General features: G+C 39.9%; 2 protein-coding genes across 3 annotated transcripts; both read left to right on the top strand.

Moving 5' to 3' along the window:
- The first annotated feature begins 1 nt into the window (after nt 1).
- uqcrh (ubiquinol-cytochrome c reductase hinge protein) lies at nt 2-4,337 on the top strand. Its single transcript, XM_072683970.1, has 4 exons — nt 2-132; nt 750-782; nt 1,743-1,904; nt 4,083-4,337. Exons 1-4 carry the CDS (start codon nt 88-90, stop codon nt 4,113-4,115), a joined length of 273 nt encoding a protein of 90 aa, XP_072540071.1. The 5' UTR covers nt 2-87; the 3' UTR covers nt 4,116-4,337.
- Nucleotides 4,338-5,569: 1,232 nt separating this feature from the next.
- On the top strand, nt 5,570-14,237 carry lrrc41 (leucine rich repeat containing 41). Of its 2 annotated transcripts, XM_072682950.1 has the most exons (11): nt 5,570-5,790; nt 6,805-6,891; nt 6,998-7,074; nt 7,990-8,434; nt 8,748-8,990; nt 10,037-10,267; nt 10,678-10,824; nt 10,925-11,023; nt 11,411-11,539; nt 12,142-12,214; nt 13,321-14,237. In XM_072682950.1, the coding sequence occupies exons 1-11, from the start codon at nt 5,715-5,717 to the stop codon at nt 13,538-13,540; spliced, it is 1,827 nt and encodes a 608-aa protein (XP_072539051.1). In that variant the 5' UTR covers nt 5,570-5,714; the 3' UTR covers nt 13,541-14,237. The 2 variants fall into 2 exon arrangements, with proteins under 2 accessions (XP_072539051.1, XP_072539052.1); XM_072682951.1 differs by lacking the exons at nt 6,805-6,891; nt 6,998-7,074 and having other exon boundaries at nt 5,745-5,790.
- The last annotated feature ends 4,586 nt before the right edge of the window (nt 14,238-18,823 follow it).

Here is an 18,823-nt window from a genome sequence, read left to right as displayed (position 1 = left end):
CTTTTCGTGTCCTGCTTCACGTTTCCGCTCAGTGTCACATTGTCCTCTACTGCTGGCGGTGAGCTGTAGGACAAATCAGCCGAAACCATGGTGTTCGAGGACAAAATGATCCTAAACGGAGAGCCAGAGGAGGTAAGGACTCAGATCAGGTCCCGCTCATAAACGACGGAGTGATGTTTGTGATAGAGAGACGTTAACGTAGCTGAACAGGAGGTTTATGAGGCCTGGTGCAGCACGGACGCCTTTCTGAAGCTAGCTAGGCTTTGCAATGAATTCAATGAAAGCGGATGAAACCCGTTGTCCGGCTTTAGACTGACCTGTTTAATGAGTCAGTGCATTACTGTATGATCTAATGTTGTTATAGGTGCTGCTTTATAACCTAGCAAAACGTTTCTCCAGTCAGTTGCTTGGATGTATGGTGGTGCCTTCTTGTGCAGTAGAAAAACCTAAGTCAAGTGATCAGGGTGCTTTGGATCATTATACACACACACACACACACACACACACACACAGCTTCATTTTTAATCTCTCAGCTCTCAGTTTTATCAGTAACCTTGGTAGTACGTTCCTCACTGACTATGCAAGGCAAATCAACCAAAAAAAGAGAGGTATATGAAATGGTGTGGGTTATTATTGTTACTTTTTGGAAGCTGAAAGGTCATTGCAAAGGCATCTGCTTCTAGAGAGAGGGTCCCTGATAGTTTCGGTATATAATTGTATTCTGTTTTTTCTCTAATTGTTGAATTCAGGAGGAAGAAGAGGAAGAGGAAGAAGACATGGTGGTATGTTGGTTAAACACAATCTTACAATGTTTCTAAGACACATTGGTCCAGTTTTGGGCCAGTTTTGGGCACACTTGGGTATTTTCCTGCTCAAAACCTGTGTTAAATCAGTTCAGTGGAATCAGGTGCGTTTGTGCAGGCGACATCACCAAACCGGGCTGAAGAAGGCCCACCCAGGCCAGGAGAAACAGTTAAGACGTAATCAGCAAGGATTGTATTAAAACTGCCTGATGGTGGTGATTTTACTGCAGATAGGTTTTGAACAGCTGGTGTAGTGTGGTGGTTAACACACCCGCTTTCCTCCTGGCAGACTAGGGTTTGCTGTCCCCCTGCCTAGTAAGCCCAACATGCTGCATCAATAAGAGTCTTTGGGCAAGACTCCTAACACTCCTATCAGTCTACTTGTGTAGCAGAAGTCACATGTCAGTCACTCTGGTTAAGGGAGTCAGATATAAAGACTGACCTTCATTGTTTTAACCAAAGTCATTTACTCATCGGATTATTTGAATTCCTTGATTGATCAAAATGTCTACAGATTCACTGTCCTGGAACTGTGATCAGGACAATTACATCATTTTAAGCCTCCTCACATCTAAACATTTACCTGTGAGTTTACCTGTGATTAAATGCAAAGAGCTTAAATGGGAACACAAGCTGGAATGATGCTCCCAGTTAAGTTAGGCTGCAGTTTACCAGCACAAGGCCTAGTACCATACCCATGAAATCACCAGGAGGGATCATGTGACGTCTAGATTGCAGCCAGATTGCAGCCTACTCTAGAAAGGTAGCAAAAGTACAATTAGGGGGAGCAGGGAGGGGGGGCTGTTTGTGACTTGTTTGCCGCAACTTTCATTGGCAATATGAATGCATGCGTTCCAGTGAAATGTCACAATTCTGAGGTCTTTCAGCATATGGCGGCAGTATGTGATATATTTTTTTTATTGTGTGTATGTGTCGTAGGATCCCTTAGAGACGATAAGGCAGAAATGTGAGGAGACAGAGCACTGTGTCCATGCACGGGAGAAACTAGAGGCTTGTGAAACCAGAGTGGGCTCGCGGTCTGAAACTACCGAGGACTGCACTGAGGAGCTTTTCGACTTCCTGCACGCGCGTGACCACTGTGTGAGTAGGCCACCATCCTCAGTTTGGCTTTAGTATATGAGAGTGGGAGAGAGATTTGATTTTATTGAATAAAATTTTATTGCATTTGTTCTGTACTGCAGTTCTGTTGACCTGAAGCCATGCAGCACATAGACATGTGCATCAGTGAATGTGTGTGAACTTGGTGGTGGCATGTTACGGGTTATAACAATTCCAATAACTAGACCGACAGCCATTATTTATGATTTTGCTACATTTTCTCCTTTCCTAAAGCATTAGTTGTCTTATGGGCCTTAGCACAAATGTTTCTTTAAGATTGGCGTTGGATTTGAGCCATTGTGAATCTGAGGCTCACTTTTATGAAATTTTCATATTAATGTAATCTTGTTGTTCTTTAATGAAAACCACTAATCATAATCACATCTAGGTCTCTGAGTCCATCATATCAGAGTAAACGCTCAGTGGGCCTTTCTCTATCTAAAGACCCCTAGATATAGAGGTTGTGATTTTGAAGGCTGTTGTATTATTTAAAAAATCAGATCTTGACCTGAGAGTAAAATAATGACTTCTTGCTACATTAACATTTCAGTTCATTGGTCAACAGTAATACAATTAATCAGCTAATTGAACAATTATGGCTTCATAGAAGTTACTCTAATTCTTCTCAACTGGCCCTCGACACTGTGCCGCCTTCATTCAAAGCTTAAAGCTGGCTTGACTTTACAGCGTTGTGCAGACTGATCATCGCTTGGCTAGATACAGTTCATCCTGGAGATGCTCCTGCAGGTTTTACCATCAACCCAGTCCCCCAAGGGTTGCAGAAGTTTGATCTCCAGGAACAGGGTTGGTGACTACTGACTAATTGGGGTTGGAGCTGGAGGAAGTCTGTAAGATGTTAGATGTCCAGAAGCAGGGTTGGTAACTACTAACATAGATGGTTGCAGTCCACCCTGCTGACAGCTATGACATTTAATCCTTTTTGTTCTCAGCTCTTAAAGTGTGTTTCATACAAACTGATAGCTTTTTGTGTGTGTGTGTGTGTGTGTGTGTGTGTGTGTGTGTGTGTGTGTGTGTGTGTGTGTGTGTGTGTTTGTGAGACTGTGTCTCATATGACGTGTCTGTCAGAATATAAATTATTTTAAAATGCAGAATCAGATTTATTTGTTGGGTAACTTGCAACAGCATGACAAAGATAAAACTTGTAAAGGTCCTAGTCATAATGAATGTGTCAAGAGTCAAAGTTTAAATTTAAAAGAATTTAAAATTTACCTGAATAATTTATTTCAGCATTAGACAGACAGACACAGAGAAAAAAGCACAGTGAGGGGTGAGATCAGCTATGGATGCCTCTCCCCCTAACCAACACAATGTCAAAGCCATTATACCCATATGTACATTATATGTAAATCAAAAGGATCAAACATATCACTTCTCATTTTTTATATTAAAATGAATCAGCATTGGTCAGTAAAACATATCAAACTTAATACTAATGATTAAACAAAAAACTATTGGATAGCCTCTATTAATGTGACTGCATCAGCAGTGTTTAGCTCAGATGACCGTGAGGGGGTCCACTTTCCCAGTTCCCACAACTTAAAGCTGAACACAAGAAGTTCTTATCTAATGTCATCGTCTGGTTGGGAAAAAGACTCTGGCCTGTATACGGCTTCACGGCGCGTAGAACGGGCATGCTCTGGTCATACAGAAGACAGGTTCCTAGTGCTTCACTGGGGGTAGCTGGGGGTCTCGTAGTTCATACTCTTTTAACCCCAGGACCACAGGACGTAGAACAGCAGAGAAGCCTTCAGTCACAAAGCCGTGTGCTCTTGTCATTGTGAGCGAGCTAAAGAGAATGTATAATAAAGATCACATGTCCCTCTATGTCACTTAATTTAGAAAAAAAGAATATACATTTCTGAAAAACAATAAGGAGCGTAAAGATTTGGTTATCTCCAACCACACTCATCATTTGTAATGAATTCATTGCTAAGTCTGTTTAGGATTTCATTTAGGACGACTGGTCTTGATTTTATGGTGCAGTGCACATTACCCTCAACCTTTTTTCTACAGACAACATGAGTGACACCTGATTAATGCTGTTGATTCATTATCAAAGCCTTGCTGTTTTTGTGAGAACCAGTGAGAACCCTCAACACTGTTAACACCACACGTGTTCATCTGTTTTCTGTTTTCTAGGTGGCCCACAAGGTTTTTCATGCAGTCAAATGAAGCCCGTCAGACCCTCATCACCCTTAGCTAGTTGAAGTTCTGCCAGTATCGATATTGCGCTCCGCTGTTATATGCAGTGATGTGATGTGATGTGATTGCTGACAGTTTCTTCAGTTCAGCCTACTGTACCTAACAGCTTGTCCAGTGTGTTTCTGTTGATGAATTGTGAATACAACATTGTAACGTGTACATCTCTAAAATAAACATTTAAGTATATCTGTTTGTTGGTGTCCGGATTCTCAGTTAAATGCTAGTCTGTACTGGATAGCAGGTGGGAGATAAATAAAATGATTTCAAGGCAACTAAATATTTAGAGGATATTTTCAGGATCAGGATGCGAGTGAACAGACAGCAGGCTATGTACTTTATTAGGCACAATGAAGGCTGGGTGAAACGGTGCACAGATCAGGCTGTAAGGCTCAAATCTAGTGTCATTTTCCTCATAATGAAACACATGTGACTAGTCTGAATTTGACTTACTGTTTACAGTATTCATGCAAACACAATTACTATTTAGCTAATATACAGACGACAATTAGCTTGCTAGTGCTAACTCTGGCATGTTTAGCTACATTGACATGGAAACGGAAATGCTGATTAATGTGCTAGCTAACTAGCTATGTCACTGATAACATGTATTTATGTACTTACTTATAATAAGTGAGTCTAGATGTAAATTAAAGTCTTTGAGAAGTCATGAAGTTATCCTGGCTCCTCAGCAGTGTAAATGTCCAAAGTATGTCTAATGAGTAGCTAGCTAGCTATCTTCCCATGGTCTAGCTAGTAGCTAAATGGGTGCCGGGCGGGCTGGTAATTCCGTTAACAAATATCAAAAGCTCAGTAAAGCCTAAATATCTGTGAAATCACGTCCAACCACAATTTAAAGTAAAAACAAAAAAGATAAAACAGTGAACTATTCTGTCTAAAGCCTGTGAACAAACTGCATTGGCCGGTTATAGAGAGCTGTCAGTCACGCAGGTCTATTGCAATATTAAGACCACGCTCCAACTCAAAAACTCAACGAGGACTTTTTTAACGAGTCTTCCTATTTTCTATTAGAAAATATGTTTATATATTTTTCCTATAGTGTGTTGTCTATAAACGCTTGATTAAACTCCGAAGTTAAGTATTATACAAAAACAAATCAATAGATCAAACTGTGTTTCCAGGGACTTTAGCTTCTATCTAGGTACAGGCGTTAAGGGCCCAAATTTTCCGGGTTTTTTTTCGTCTTAGTTTATTAGGAATTGATAATAGCCCGTAGTTTTACATTTATAATTGAGTTTGTTTTTTTATAATTGAGAATCTACAATAACACAGTGCTAATGATTTTAGAGAGTAGGGACTTTTTGTAACTGCTTATTATTGCGAAGTCAGGGCTTTTATTTTGAAATCTTGATCGTGATCGTCGTTGTGGAAGATTCCTGGATGCCGGCCGCCTGTTTGCTATCAGTTGTAGGTGTAGAGATCTCGGGTGTGTTGGAAACAGTGTCTTGGTGTGGTTTCTCTGTTTGTGTGAGATGAGCAGACATTGCTTTTGTGAAGTATCATCCCAGACTGTGTCAGCACTGCGAGCTGGAGTAGTAGTTGGCCAACAGCATGGCAACAACTCTGGTTTCCATGTGTATCAGAGCAGTAGCCCAGAATATGGACGTGCTGGAGAAGAGAATCAGTGGTAAGAACATCCATATGACACGACTAGTGCTAATTCACTGACAGCCCCGATTATACATGTGTGCTGGTTGACTCTGACTCAGATAGATGCACATGTGAATTAAATGACAGTAAAGATCGCAGAGTGGAGTGGCTACATGTCCTTGTGTACACGCTTGTTATTGTTATTGATGGTGAACTGTAAAACTGTAAAACCAGCCCTGATCCACCTGACAGGAAGCCTGACTACGAGCTCACTGTCTCAGTTTGAGGTGCCAAATACCTATTTTATCATTTATTTGAGATGCTTTCTTGTTATTTGGGGATACTGTCATTATTTTATATTTTAAAATACTAAGTCACTAATTTAATAAGATATTAAGTCTGCAGTTGCAGGGCAAGCTACATTTTAGATGCCTTGTTGTTATTTTCAGACGCTTTCACATTCCTCTTAGATTCTTTCTCACTTCTTTGAAATGCTAAGTCTTTTATTTATTATTTTTACATTTTCTCATAACTCAAAAACTGCATCAAGACACCTGTGACTACCCGAATGAGTTAAATTGATGCTAGCACCACCGTGCTTCACAGTGGGGGTGGTGTGTTTGTGGTGATGTTCAGTCTTGTATGTCTTGTCTGAAGGCCAAAATGCATCAATGCAGCTTTTTGGCCCTCAGACTGGATGCTATGTTTACGTTATGTTATGTTACATAAGTTAGAAAAAACAAAACAGGGATTAAAATGTCTGTTTTGTGATGCAGGTCATTTTGTAGTTCTAGCATTAACCATTATGTATGCTCAGGGGGCACATATTGCTGTCATTAGAAAATAGAATTAGAAACTCAAAATATAAAAACATATATTTTTATTTTTGTACTGTACGTTTCTATAGAAGCGTACTTCTGCTTCAGTATGGCACTTTTGCCCCCTCTGTATTCTGTTTATATGTATACAGTTTCCATGTTTGAAATTGGTACAAAGATGTTGCCCCTTGAATTTGGTGCCCATGAAAATGTTTATTTTAATGTTAATCTAGATTTGCCAGCTTCACTTCTCAAAGATTTGTTGCCTCATCTGAACATGTTCTATCTGGACAGAATTGAAAAAACTGCGCTTCTTAAAAGTAAGTCACAAAACTATTGACTTCTGACAGTCTCTTTTATTCTATAAAAGATCAGATCAGATCATGTTTATAAGTGACAACATAATAATATCTGTTGTGATTTTAGGAGTTTCTACTTCCCTCCAATTCGCATGGGCAGCAAAATGGAGAGATTTGAATCGTACATGGCGATGCAAGTTAAAGGTTGCGTGTTTGTTACTTTCCTTTTTGCTTTGGCGAATACATACACACCGTCTTATGCAAACATTTGGGCGGTCATGACACATTTTGGGTTTTTTTTGTTTGTTTTGGGTCTTTTTTTGTCTTTTTGCTTTATTATTTTTTAATTAAGAAGTAGTAAATATAGCCTTTTTAGCTAATCAGAATTTTACCATCTCACAGCACTTGTTTACAGCACTCATCTGGCTTCTCTAGATGTTCTGTAGCTTACTTGAAATGCCACGTTTTGTTAAAGTTTCCTTTGTACGACTTGTCTGTAAAGACAATGTTTGTGCATTCAGTGTTGCAAATCAAGGTTTGAGACTGTGTTAAAACAGAGCTTTTGCAATGCAGTAGGGAGATCAAACCTTTGCTTAGGCCCCATTGATGATTTTTATAATATGTTGATATGTTATAAAACGTAGAGTAAATGCATTAGGATTTAGCTAAAAATGTTGGGCATCATTCATTTGTATTTGTCGAAAAAGTCTGCATCAGTTTCACCTGTTGTTAAACCTCAGAATTATTCACAACTCTGCTCTTATAATGATGGATCTTATTGTCCTCGTAAATTGTTAAAATCCCAAATAGAAAAAACACTGGTGATTGTCAGAATCCTCATGAAAACTTAAGAGAACGGTTGGTAAATAAAGCCTAGTGTGTTTTATGGTTGATTAGCTACGGAGGCTGTGTTTACTACTTCTTGTAGATATTTGCGTAATTACAGTAACGTGTACTGTACACGTTCTGTGAAATCTGTGATTCAGTAACACATCTGAAAAACATGTTAATGTCTTGGTTGTCATTTTAAAAACTACATTTAATAAAGTATTATTGTTCATAAAATTAGGAAAATGGACAGGGATGTGGTCAACTAACTGTGTGATGTTACTGTTTCAGTTCATGCAGCCTGAGGAGAACTGGAAGCAGAAGTGTTTGGAGAGTTTGTTTCACATGGTTCTGTTCAGAAAGGCACAAGTGCAGAACATCCTTTCAAACCTGAGTGATTATGCGGTTCTGTCCATGTCAGCCAAACATGTGCAGGTGCTCTCACTCACCCTCGCGGCACGAGGGGGCTGCCGGCTGGCTTCGGAGGAGCTTGGGCCAATCCTGTCCGTTCTGGAAGGGAGAGTGAGGTGCCTCAGACTCTTCGACGCTGTGGCTCTTCTCCAACATGGAAACACAGATGTTTTATTTGTTCTCCACCGACTTCTTGACCACGGCTCTGTGACTGAGGTGGTTTTGAAGAGAACTCCTGACTGCTCTCTGTTTAGCTGGATTACCTCAAGATGTAGGGGACCTTACTGGAACGATCCTCAAGCTTCAGCTACTACAGACAGCAGGGGTGAGTACTGTAATAGTAGTAGTAGTAATAACAATAATAATAATAATAATAATAGTTTTCGTAGTTAGTTAGTAGTAGTGCAGATTTTCTGCTGGTATTGGCCCAATAGTAATACCCACTCATATCAATATGCCATCCCTACTATCATTAATAGTAGTAAGTGCTTTACACATTAAAGTAAACAAGACAAGGTAATATAGTTTTATACACCAAAGTAAAGTACAACCAGTATCGCAATCCGTTTAGGAATAAATGCTACATGTCTGCAGTTATCATAATATTATGTTTTTCCCATATTACCTTCTCTTACTAGATGCCTCGTGTAATGATGATCGTTGGGCAGAGGAGGGACCATCTGCGCCCAAATGCCCTCGTTTAGATCTCTATAGGGATGACAACAAGTTATGCAGCAAATTTTCTCCATCTTGTAGCATTAATGGGAGATGTGGTGTGGGTCAGATTCGTTCACTGGACCTGGAAGTGCGTTCCTTGGCTACAGTATCTCGCCTCCTTTCCTCATGGTTGTGCCTTCAGTCCCTTAATCTGTACGGAACCCGTAAGTCCAAAAGCAAATATCTGTTGTCTTTTTAGATGCAAAACATGTGATAACAGGGTAAAAACTCTTCACATTCAGGCACTGTTAACACTCATGTAACCTGAGCTTTTGGAGCTTGGAGTGCTTCTTCTCACTGCTACTCTGTGTCCTGTAATTCCACCAATTCAGTACAGTCTTGACTGGAATTTTGTCGCAGCATTTGATTGCCAGGACAGTACTACAGCGTGTACATGCATTTATACATTAAACAATCAGTGTAACTCGGAAATAGAGTAGCACTGTTCTTGTACTGCTGTCTAGACACCTGTTCTAACAACAACAAAAACTGTGACCATGGAGGAGGTCATGCTAATGTACTTCCTGTGTTTACTACTAAAAGACAAAACATGTAACGGTGGAAACTAGGGAACTCTGGAAACTAGGGAAATTTCCAGTGGTACTGCTCCGTTCCGTCCATATCCTTAAGCTTTCAGAGAATGTGCACAAATACAGCCAGAATTAACGCAGAGTCCAGTCAACAAGCTCCATCCATATCCGTATTTAACGTTAAGCATAAATGAGCCCTAAGGCGTGAGTGTGAAGAACCTTCAAATTGGATCATTCTTTAAACCTTTAAACGGTTGGCTCAGGTTTTAGCAGATGCTCTTATGCAGAGCGACTTACAAAAGTGCTTTACTGTTTACATTACTTCACTGTAAATATCCTTAGCTAGTTTGTATTGGCTAGGATCCAAAAGATATCTCTAAGCTTAGATACTACTAAACACAAGTCTTTAGTCTGCCAGGGGAAGTTCATTCCACCACTTCGGTGCCAGGACAGAAAAAAGTCTGGATGCTTGTCTTCTGTGGATCTTAAAGGATGATGGGTCAGGCAGAGCCGTATTTGACGTTTGAAAAGCTCTTGATACAGCTCTGCTTTTTAAATGAGACAACACTGGACAGCCCATTAGAACCCTGCCGTATCCCTGTAGTGTACTTGTGTATGTAATAAGTATGTTGTGCAGTGTGATATCAGAGGCAATAAAATGAAAACAATTGTGTATGCAGAGCCTCTTTGGGAAGATGACGTAGCTGGCTTTGTTGAGTCCCTGAGAAAGCTTTTCCTGAACCCCCATTGTTCCCTGAGGGACCTAAGCATGGGTAATGTCTGCGGCCAAAATATCTTAGCCGACCTGCTGACCGCCGGCTCGAAGCTGCACAGCCTCTCACTGGACATCAACCTGCCGCGGGACAACAGAATTAAAGCAGGCCAAAACTTACAATTCAGACAGGACACAGGTAATCATTTGAATGCATTTTCCTATTTGTTGTATAAATAAAAAGAAGTTTGAATATTTTTTTTTAATAGAAAAATATTCTGTAGATTTAAATATTAGACACTGATTGTTTTAATATATTATCATTTATAAATTGTGTATTCAATATTTTTAAGTTCATAACTATTCATACATTTATTCTTGAGCTTTCCCTGGTTTTAGAAGCATCTACAGCTCTATTCATAATTCTGGATGCATATTGATTGTTTACTGCTTCATACAAATTACTTGAATTCTATGTTAAATTAGAACAATTTATAATATGCATCAACAAGGAAATGCTGCATTTAGCTCAAACCAAATCTAAAATAGTGAAACAGTGACAGTGGTGTAATCATCACCTACTGTGTTTTTTGTCTTTTTTTTATGCAGAATTCTCTCTTGAAAAGCTCTCGTTGAAATCAACTGCAGGCCAGGCAGTACAGAACTTGCCGGCTGTGCTTCAACATGCTCCAAATCTCAGTAGCCTTCACGTCACGGGAATACATCATGCGCACCTGTTGCTTCACGCTTTGTCGGGTACTGCAGCAAGGAAAAATTAGTTGATGCATGCAATACACTAAACAAGATTGCAGAAAAGATTGGAGTGATTGATATGCAACCTCTTTATCCCTTTCAGAGTCGAATCCTCTCTTGAAGGTACTAATATTGGAAGACATTAACTTGACAAACTGTCACCAAGAAATTATTCATCTTCTAGAGAACTCCATCCTAGAGGGTAATTCAAAATATCATGTTTAAAGTACTCATTTGAAAAAAGTATAAATTTCCCCTTAACCCAAATGTAACATGGACAAAAGCCATTTGAATGATGTTTATACCTTTGTTCACTTTTATATATACAGGTGTGTCATACAATACCAGAAACAACATAAGCCAGTCTAATAGTGATCATCTAACCAGTATTAATGGCTGGGGTATAGACTTTCATTACTTGTAAGCTGCATTAGCCTTTTAGCTCTATTGCAAGTCAAACCAGACTTTTGATTTTTGTAAATTTACTTCTGTAAATGTATGTTGTTGTTTCTCACCAAACTTCCTTTTCAGTGTTTAAAAGATCACCTTATATTATTTCATATTTTCTCCTGTATAATCATTCTTGTAGAGCTATCATTGAAAGACTGCAGACTGCTTGAGAAATGCAGAGAAAAGAAGGATTTTCTGGTGCCATTTGTGGTGGCAGTCAGGGGGCTGTGTTCACTCCACTCTCTATCACTGTCTCAGAATCGACTGGGTGAGATCACTATTAAGATCACTACTCTGTACTATTTGGATAAACAGTGCATGTCTGTTAGAGCTGGGTGATGCACAATATTTATCACGATACATGTAATCACAGACTAAAAACATCAGTAGTGACATATCCTTTTAAACTATTATTCAGATCCTCTACTGTACTGAATACAGTTGTTTTTATTCAACATCTGCTGCACTTTATCTAATTAAACTAGTATAATTACACTGTTAAGAATGAAACTTGCAGCTGATCAGTGTTTATTAAGCACTAACAACATCCTCCATATGCTTAGACAAAAATATTATCACGATAACAAAAATTTTATCACGCTAAAATAAAATATTGGAAAAGCACTGCTATTACTATTATTATCCAGGGAACGGGTTAATCAAATCACAGACTCTGCAAATACTGCAACATCCAGTACATTCAAAATTGCTCTGAAATTAGTCCTGTCCTACTAGATTCATATTGGATCAATTGCAGACCATCCCAAGTTAACCAAGTCTGTTAAGACTTTATCTGTACATTTTGTAGTCATGAGAGTGAAGGAATTAAAGTGTAAAGTTTAAAAACTGACCCACATTTTTCTCTAACAGCTACAAGTGCCATTGAGATCGCAGATCTGTTCCTAGGAGACTGCCCCAGCAAAATAACAAAACTGGACCTCAGGTAATATTGATAACACACATATCAGCCATCACATTAACACCACCTGCCTAACTTTGAGTAGGTTCCCTTATGACGCCACAACAGCAACACACACAACATCTGACCATTCGAGGCACCGACTTCACAAGACCTCTGAAGGCGTCCTGTGCTATCTGGCACCAAGATATTAGCAACAGACCAACAGAAGTCCTGCTGTAAGGTGTGAGGTGGGGCCTCAATTGATCACATCTTTGAGCCGTAGGTGCCCATGACCCTGTCGCTGGTTCACCGGTTGTCCTTTCTTGGAGCACTTTTGATGGGTTCTCATGCTTTTAACTGTCTAATATATCCCACCCCTTGACAGATCACTGTAGATGAAGATAATCAGTGTATTTCGTGTTACCTGTTAGTAGTGCTAATGTTATGACTGATTAGTGAATAGTGTATAATGCATATTGGCTTTTGCTTATTTGGTACTTTTTCAATGTGGTTTATGTTGATAATGCATTCTACATGGCTAAATAAGTGCACAACCGAACATTACATCTCTGTGTTTATTCATTCCAAAACTGTCATCTGTATTTTTTCACCCTAAAAGAGTTTGATGAGGATGAGGTCAAAGCTCGCCAGCATGCCAGTCTTGCTCTTCCAGCTAACTCTTGCTTTGTGTATTGCTACATTGTCATGGTGAAACAGGAAAGGGTCTTCCCCAAGCTGTGGCCACAAAGTTAGAAGCACACAGTTCTCTACAGTGCGCGTGTATGCTGCAGTATTAAGCTTTTCCCTTCCCTGGACCCTCCACCCAACTTTACAGTTTGCACTTAGCATTTTGGCAGGAGATATTCCCCAGCAATCTGCCAAACCCAGATTTATTTATTTAGTCTCCAAACGCTTATGACCATTTACAAAATTACTGCACTCTTTAGTACAAGCCCTTCTGCTGTGACTGAGCTGCATGCTTGCTTTTTATTTTGGGAATGGATGTGGCTGAAATAGTCAAGCCCACTAATTAGCAAGAGTGTCCACCTATGTTCGAGCTTACAGTATAATATTAAATTAGTGTATGCATGTGTTTCTACTGATATGTCATTTTAACAAACTCTTACTTTGTTTTACCTTTTGAACAGCTCAAACTTCATACTACCTGCTGACCTGCTGGAGTTTGGCCAGAGAGTGCAAATATATCGGCCCGCTCAGAGGCTAACTCTGGACCTGCGGTTTAACCCGCTCGATCGCGACCTTAAGGTGAAAAGTCAAGCCCTGAAAATGCTCCTCCCCTTCTGTAACATTCTCACTGATGACTGGGACTCCAGGTCCACCATGGCAGATCATGTCAGCGTGATGTGAAGGCAGTTGCTCTGCTAGCAAAGCTAACTTAACCAGCCTACCGAGCATCAGACTATGACATGTCCTGATCTTCTGATTATTTAAACAGAATCCACATTAGATAGGAGTTACTGTCTGTGTCTGCTACACTTTTAAAAAAAGTGTTTTGTTTTTATACTTCATTGGTGCACCTAGTAAGTAGTCAGTTTAGCAAGTTCACCGAACAGTAGACAGTGTCCATTTGAACAGGTGAACTTACTTTTTATATGCTAACTATAGAAAAAATGATGCATCACTATATTAAGCTTTCCTGAGGTTTGATGCACCTACTAATAACTGCTGTGTAATATCAAACCCCACAGCATCTGAATACGGAATAGTTCATCATTGTTTCATATTTGAAACAGCTTAACAAACAGAAGTTTGTTTTCTTTTCTTACAGCTTCATACAAATTATTTAAAACCCATGACATTGAATAGTCACACTGAATGGTTTTACAACAGGTGCTTCAGGTTTTAACATGTTTGAAAAACAGACTCCATGAGTTAGTTATGATGATCCTGAATACTGGAACAACTCTATAACATATGTATTTTGTATGTGTTTATGCAATATTGGGGGAAATAAGACTTTATTATGATGCCTGTGCAATAAAGAAATTCTTCTATTCAGACTGTTGGGGTGGTCTTTAAAGTATGTGAGAATAGATAAATAAATAAGAGATTTTAACACCTTTATTTTCATTTCAATGCCAATGTACATTTGCTGTGGTTTAGTGCTGGTCTGTGGAGTACGTGAGTGCTAGTCTGTGAAAATCATGCAAAAATCACTCCAGCTCCGAATTCAATGACATAAAGTTTCCAAAGAAGGTTTAAAGACTAAGGCAGTCGTATATAATGCGTTTTCTGAGACAGACAGTGTTCCCCAAAGCAGTCTAAATAGGTCTGATTCTGCCTGTGGCTTATATAGAGTTCCTATCAGGACATCTGGGCAAAAGCTTCCCCTTACACATATTTTTATTGACCGTTGTTCAAAAAGCATACACATCTATGGTAGTGCAGGCCCTCAACAGGGAGTATTCAGGCTCCACCACATCAACCACCCCACCTGACTCTACTCATAAGTCAATGGCCCAATTGACATCCTTCTCATATTTCAGGCTGGGCAACCAGGCCTTAGGATGAGACATCTATGGTTGCCAGCCTGAAATATGAGAAGGATACACATTTTAAATGCTTAATTCTTAATCTAACAAAAAAATACATTTGGATTTTAAAAGATTGAAACTACTTGAAATTGTGGTATTTTGGCACTTTTATTTTCTCAATTTGCTAATATTTGTCTGATGCTGAGGATTACAGGATATGGGATTCCTTTAAGGACGTCTTTTACAATTAGCACTGATCATTTAGACACTGAAATGTTGGAGTAGGTCAGGTTTATAGTTCTTATGTAAGATTTTTAGCTGAGCAGAGGATGTTGTTGTGACCAGTAATCAAGCAGATGTAATTAGTGATTATTATGAAGGAGTAGTAGCTAAATTGTTCTCCAGGAGACATCCGCCATTCTTCTGTAGTTAATGGTGAACTACCATTGGGAGATTCCTTACTTGTGGTGTGGAAGCCTAATAAACATATATGTGGCAGCTGGAAGGTCGAGTGAATAGGTTCCTTTTATTACAGTCAGCAGACACAGCCAAGTATCCTCAAAACAACAGCCATGCACATACTCTCGAAACCACTTCTGGGGATTGCCCTTCATTGTTGTTCCGCAGCGCCCCCTACTAGGTATATGGGGTAACTGCAGCGTGTTAGTATTAGTGTCAACCACAATATTGTACAACCATAGTCACTGGTTCACTATTACCTACCGAGTAATTAATCAGTACGGTAGGTAGGTAGGTAATAGTGGTGATTTAGGTGTACATACAGCACTTTCTTCATCAGTTCCTGCAAATTAGCTAGCTGACAGCCCAACAGCGTCTCTACTTCCTCCGGAAGCTGAGAAAGGCCTGTCTCCCTCCACCCATCCTCACCCTCTTCTATAGGGGAACCATAGAGAGCATCCTAAGCAGCTGCATCACTGCCTGGTTTGGGACCTGCACAGCCTCTGACCGCAAGTCCCTCCAACGCATTGTGAGGACAGCTGAGAAGATCATCGGAGTCTCTCTCCCCTCTGTCATGGACATTTACACCACCCGCTGCATCCGCAAAGCAACCAGCATTGTGGATGACTCCACCCACCCTTCACACAGTCTGTTCTCCCTCCTGCCATCAGGAAGAAGGTACCGCAGCATCCGGTCCAACACGACCAGACTCTGCAATAGCTTCTTCCCCCAAGCCATCAGACTCCTCAACACAACTCAACTCCTGAACTGATATCTTATACTCTCCCTCTCTCTCTCTCTCTCCCTCTCTCTCTCTTTCCAACCATTTATCCCAGATAACATGGGAAGCATTTTTTGCACAAGCATTTGCACTGATAACTTTACTACCTCACTGGACTCTATTTATCGCACATTGCACAACTTGCACACTACAGTCATTATTTATTATCCTCTGTCTGTACTGTGTTGTCTGTCCGCACTTGTTTGTTTGTTTGTGTTGCACTTGTGTTCTGTATGCACTGTCTATGTTGCACCATGGTCCGGGAGGAACGTTGTTTCGTTTCACTGTGTACTCTGTATGTAGTTGAAATGACAATAAACCCACTTGACTTGACTTGATAGTTTGCTACCTATTAACTAGGAAACTAATCTAATGGGTAGTCTAATAGGCATTTTTGGTAGGTTATACGGTTATAAGTGGATATAACTAACAGATATAGTAATGAGCTATCACTGTTTTGCTGACTTTCTTTTAAAAAGTCCGAATGTTCATAACGTGCAGAATAAACTTTCTGATTGAGACGTTAGCTTATCAAGCTTTTGGAAAGACACTGGGGCATTATGGGGAATGTAGTGCTTGTACGGAATTTGTGTGGCGTGTCTTGTAGCTCAGCCCACCGTGATTTTAATGGGGCACAGCAACATTTTAATGACACCCCTGCTCTCCTCTATCACTTTTACTCTAAACAAGAGTACTTGATCTTGATCTGTACTTTTGGTCCTATAATGTTCTTCAGTCCATCTAAATAAATGTACTCTAACAAATATACTTTACATAAAATGTCTCATGACTGAGCTGCGTTACCACCTCTTTAATTTATAACTGTGCGGATTTGACAGGGCGCTAAGACCTGGGGGAGGAGCTTCGCCTGAAGTGAACAGTGATTCGGTTCGACTCTCGACTCCTTCCGCTGCAGTGAACCAACGGACCGCTATTAATAACAGATCATCTAAAAATGACTATGAAGCAGAGATATTACTAAAGTGTTCAAATGAATATATCACAGCTTTTTTTTACTGAGTTCAAAGAGACATTTACCTCCAGACTGTTCCATAAAAATGTTCAGAAAATATTAATAAAAACTTTCAGTCCTTTCAGCCAACCGTGACAACTTAGGTTGTCAGCTTCACATAGCAGATGATTTAGACCAGAGACTGGACGACTGCACGATAATAGATTAAAATGTGAATGTGCAGTTAGAACGGTTTAATTAGCAATTACAGGAAATCTACATGAATCAAAAATACATCTATTTATTCCAGTTATTAAGATTAGGGGTTTTTTTTAGTTCTCCATCACTCTCTCGCTGAGAGGCAGCAGAAAGTTCCAGCAGTAGGGCTGGGTGATATGGTAAAAATACTATATCACAATTTTTAAAGACTTGTTTTGGGATACACAATATTTATCACGATACATGTAATCACTGACTAAACACATCAGTAGACAACAGATTCTTATAAACTACTATTCAGATTTCCCCCTGTACTGAATAGTTATTTTTGTTCATATCTGCTGCACTTCAAGTCAAGTCAGATTTATTTGTATAGCGCTTTTTACAACTGTTGTCATCACAAAGCAGCTTTACATAATTATTAATTAATAAAAGACAGAGACAAAAAGAAGTAATAATGTAAGACATGAAGAATCAGAGACCCCCAGTGAGCAGCCAACGGCGACAGTGGCAAGGAAAAACTCCCTCAGAGCTGGAGGAAGAAACCTTGGGAGGAACCAAGACTCACAGGGACCCATCCTCCTCTGGCCAGATTATTTAAACATTAATGATAAAAATTACCAAACCTGATACAACAGATAGTTAATAGTGGTGATATTAATAGTGGCAGATAGTTACGAGTCCATTTAGGTTTTAACATGGTCATTACACAGGTAGCAGTGGTAGGAGGGTGTGCCGCTGGTCTGTTATATGGGTGGTGGTGGGTGGGGGGGTCTGATGGTTGGACTGGTAGGTGGCAGCTGGTCTGATGCAGGTACAGTGGACCTCAGCGGGCAATCTTCCAGCAGGTCAGGCTGGGTGGCCATTTTACTCAGAGAAGGTAACAAGAGAGAGTTAGTACTGAGAGGATTTTATGAAGGGCAGAGAATGTTGAGCAGTATCAGAATGTGTCTGACGACTCCGGCAGGTCTGACTATAACAACCTAATTAAAAGGAGAGAGCCAGAAGGTAACACAGACACGGGAGCACCCTGAAACGCTAGCGTCCATCCACCAGCATTCTCCACCGTCCACAACCCTGAGTGATCGCGTGTAAGCAGGGAGACGACAGCTCCAGCATCTCAGTGTACTACAATTCCCTGTGTCCGCGAACCCCTGGACCTGAAACCTTTATCTAAGGGGAAACATTAATTAGCAAAAGCTAAACTACACAGATTAGTTTTCAGCTTAGATTTAAAGATTGAGACTGTGTCTGAGCCCCGAACATTATCTGGAAGGTTATTCCAGAATTGGGGGGCTTTATAAGAAAAGGCTCTTCCCCCTGCTGAGGTTTTCTGAATTTTGGGAACGAGTAAGAGGCCAGCACCCTGAGATCTAAGTAGTCTTGATGGTTCGTAATATGTAATAAGATCACTTCATCTAATAAACCAGTGTAATTACACTGTTAGTAATGAAACCTGCAGCTGATCAGTGTTTATTATCACTATCTTTATTACTGTTTATTAAACAGTCTCTTCGATATGCTTAGAAAAGCATATTATCACCATATGATAAAATATCATCATATTGTCCAGCTCTAATGAACAGCTTATAAAAGGTCATAGGACTGAACTGAATGAAAGGCTCTGTAACGCTTAGAACTGAATTTGCATCACAATGATATCATCCATCTTCATCATTATTTAATCATGGTCTAACCTACTTGGTAAACCTTTGTGGTGACTACATTACTCTGAAAGTGAGTTT

The sequence above is a fragment of the Salminus brasiliensis genome, chromosome 7, assembly GCF_030463535.1.
Source record: "Salminus brasiliensis chromosome 7, fSalBra1.hap2, whole genome shotgun sequence".
NCBI lineage: Eukaryota > Metazoa > Chordata > Actinopteri > Characiformes > Bryconidae > Salminus > Salminus brasiliensis.
This window is presented reverse-complemented; position numbering and strand designations above follow the sequence as displayed.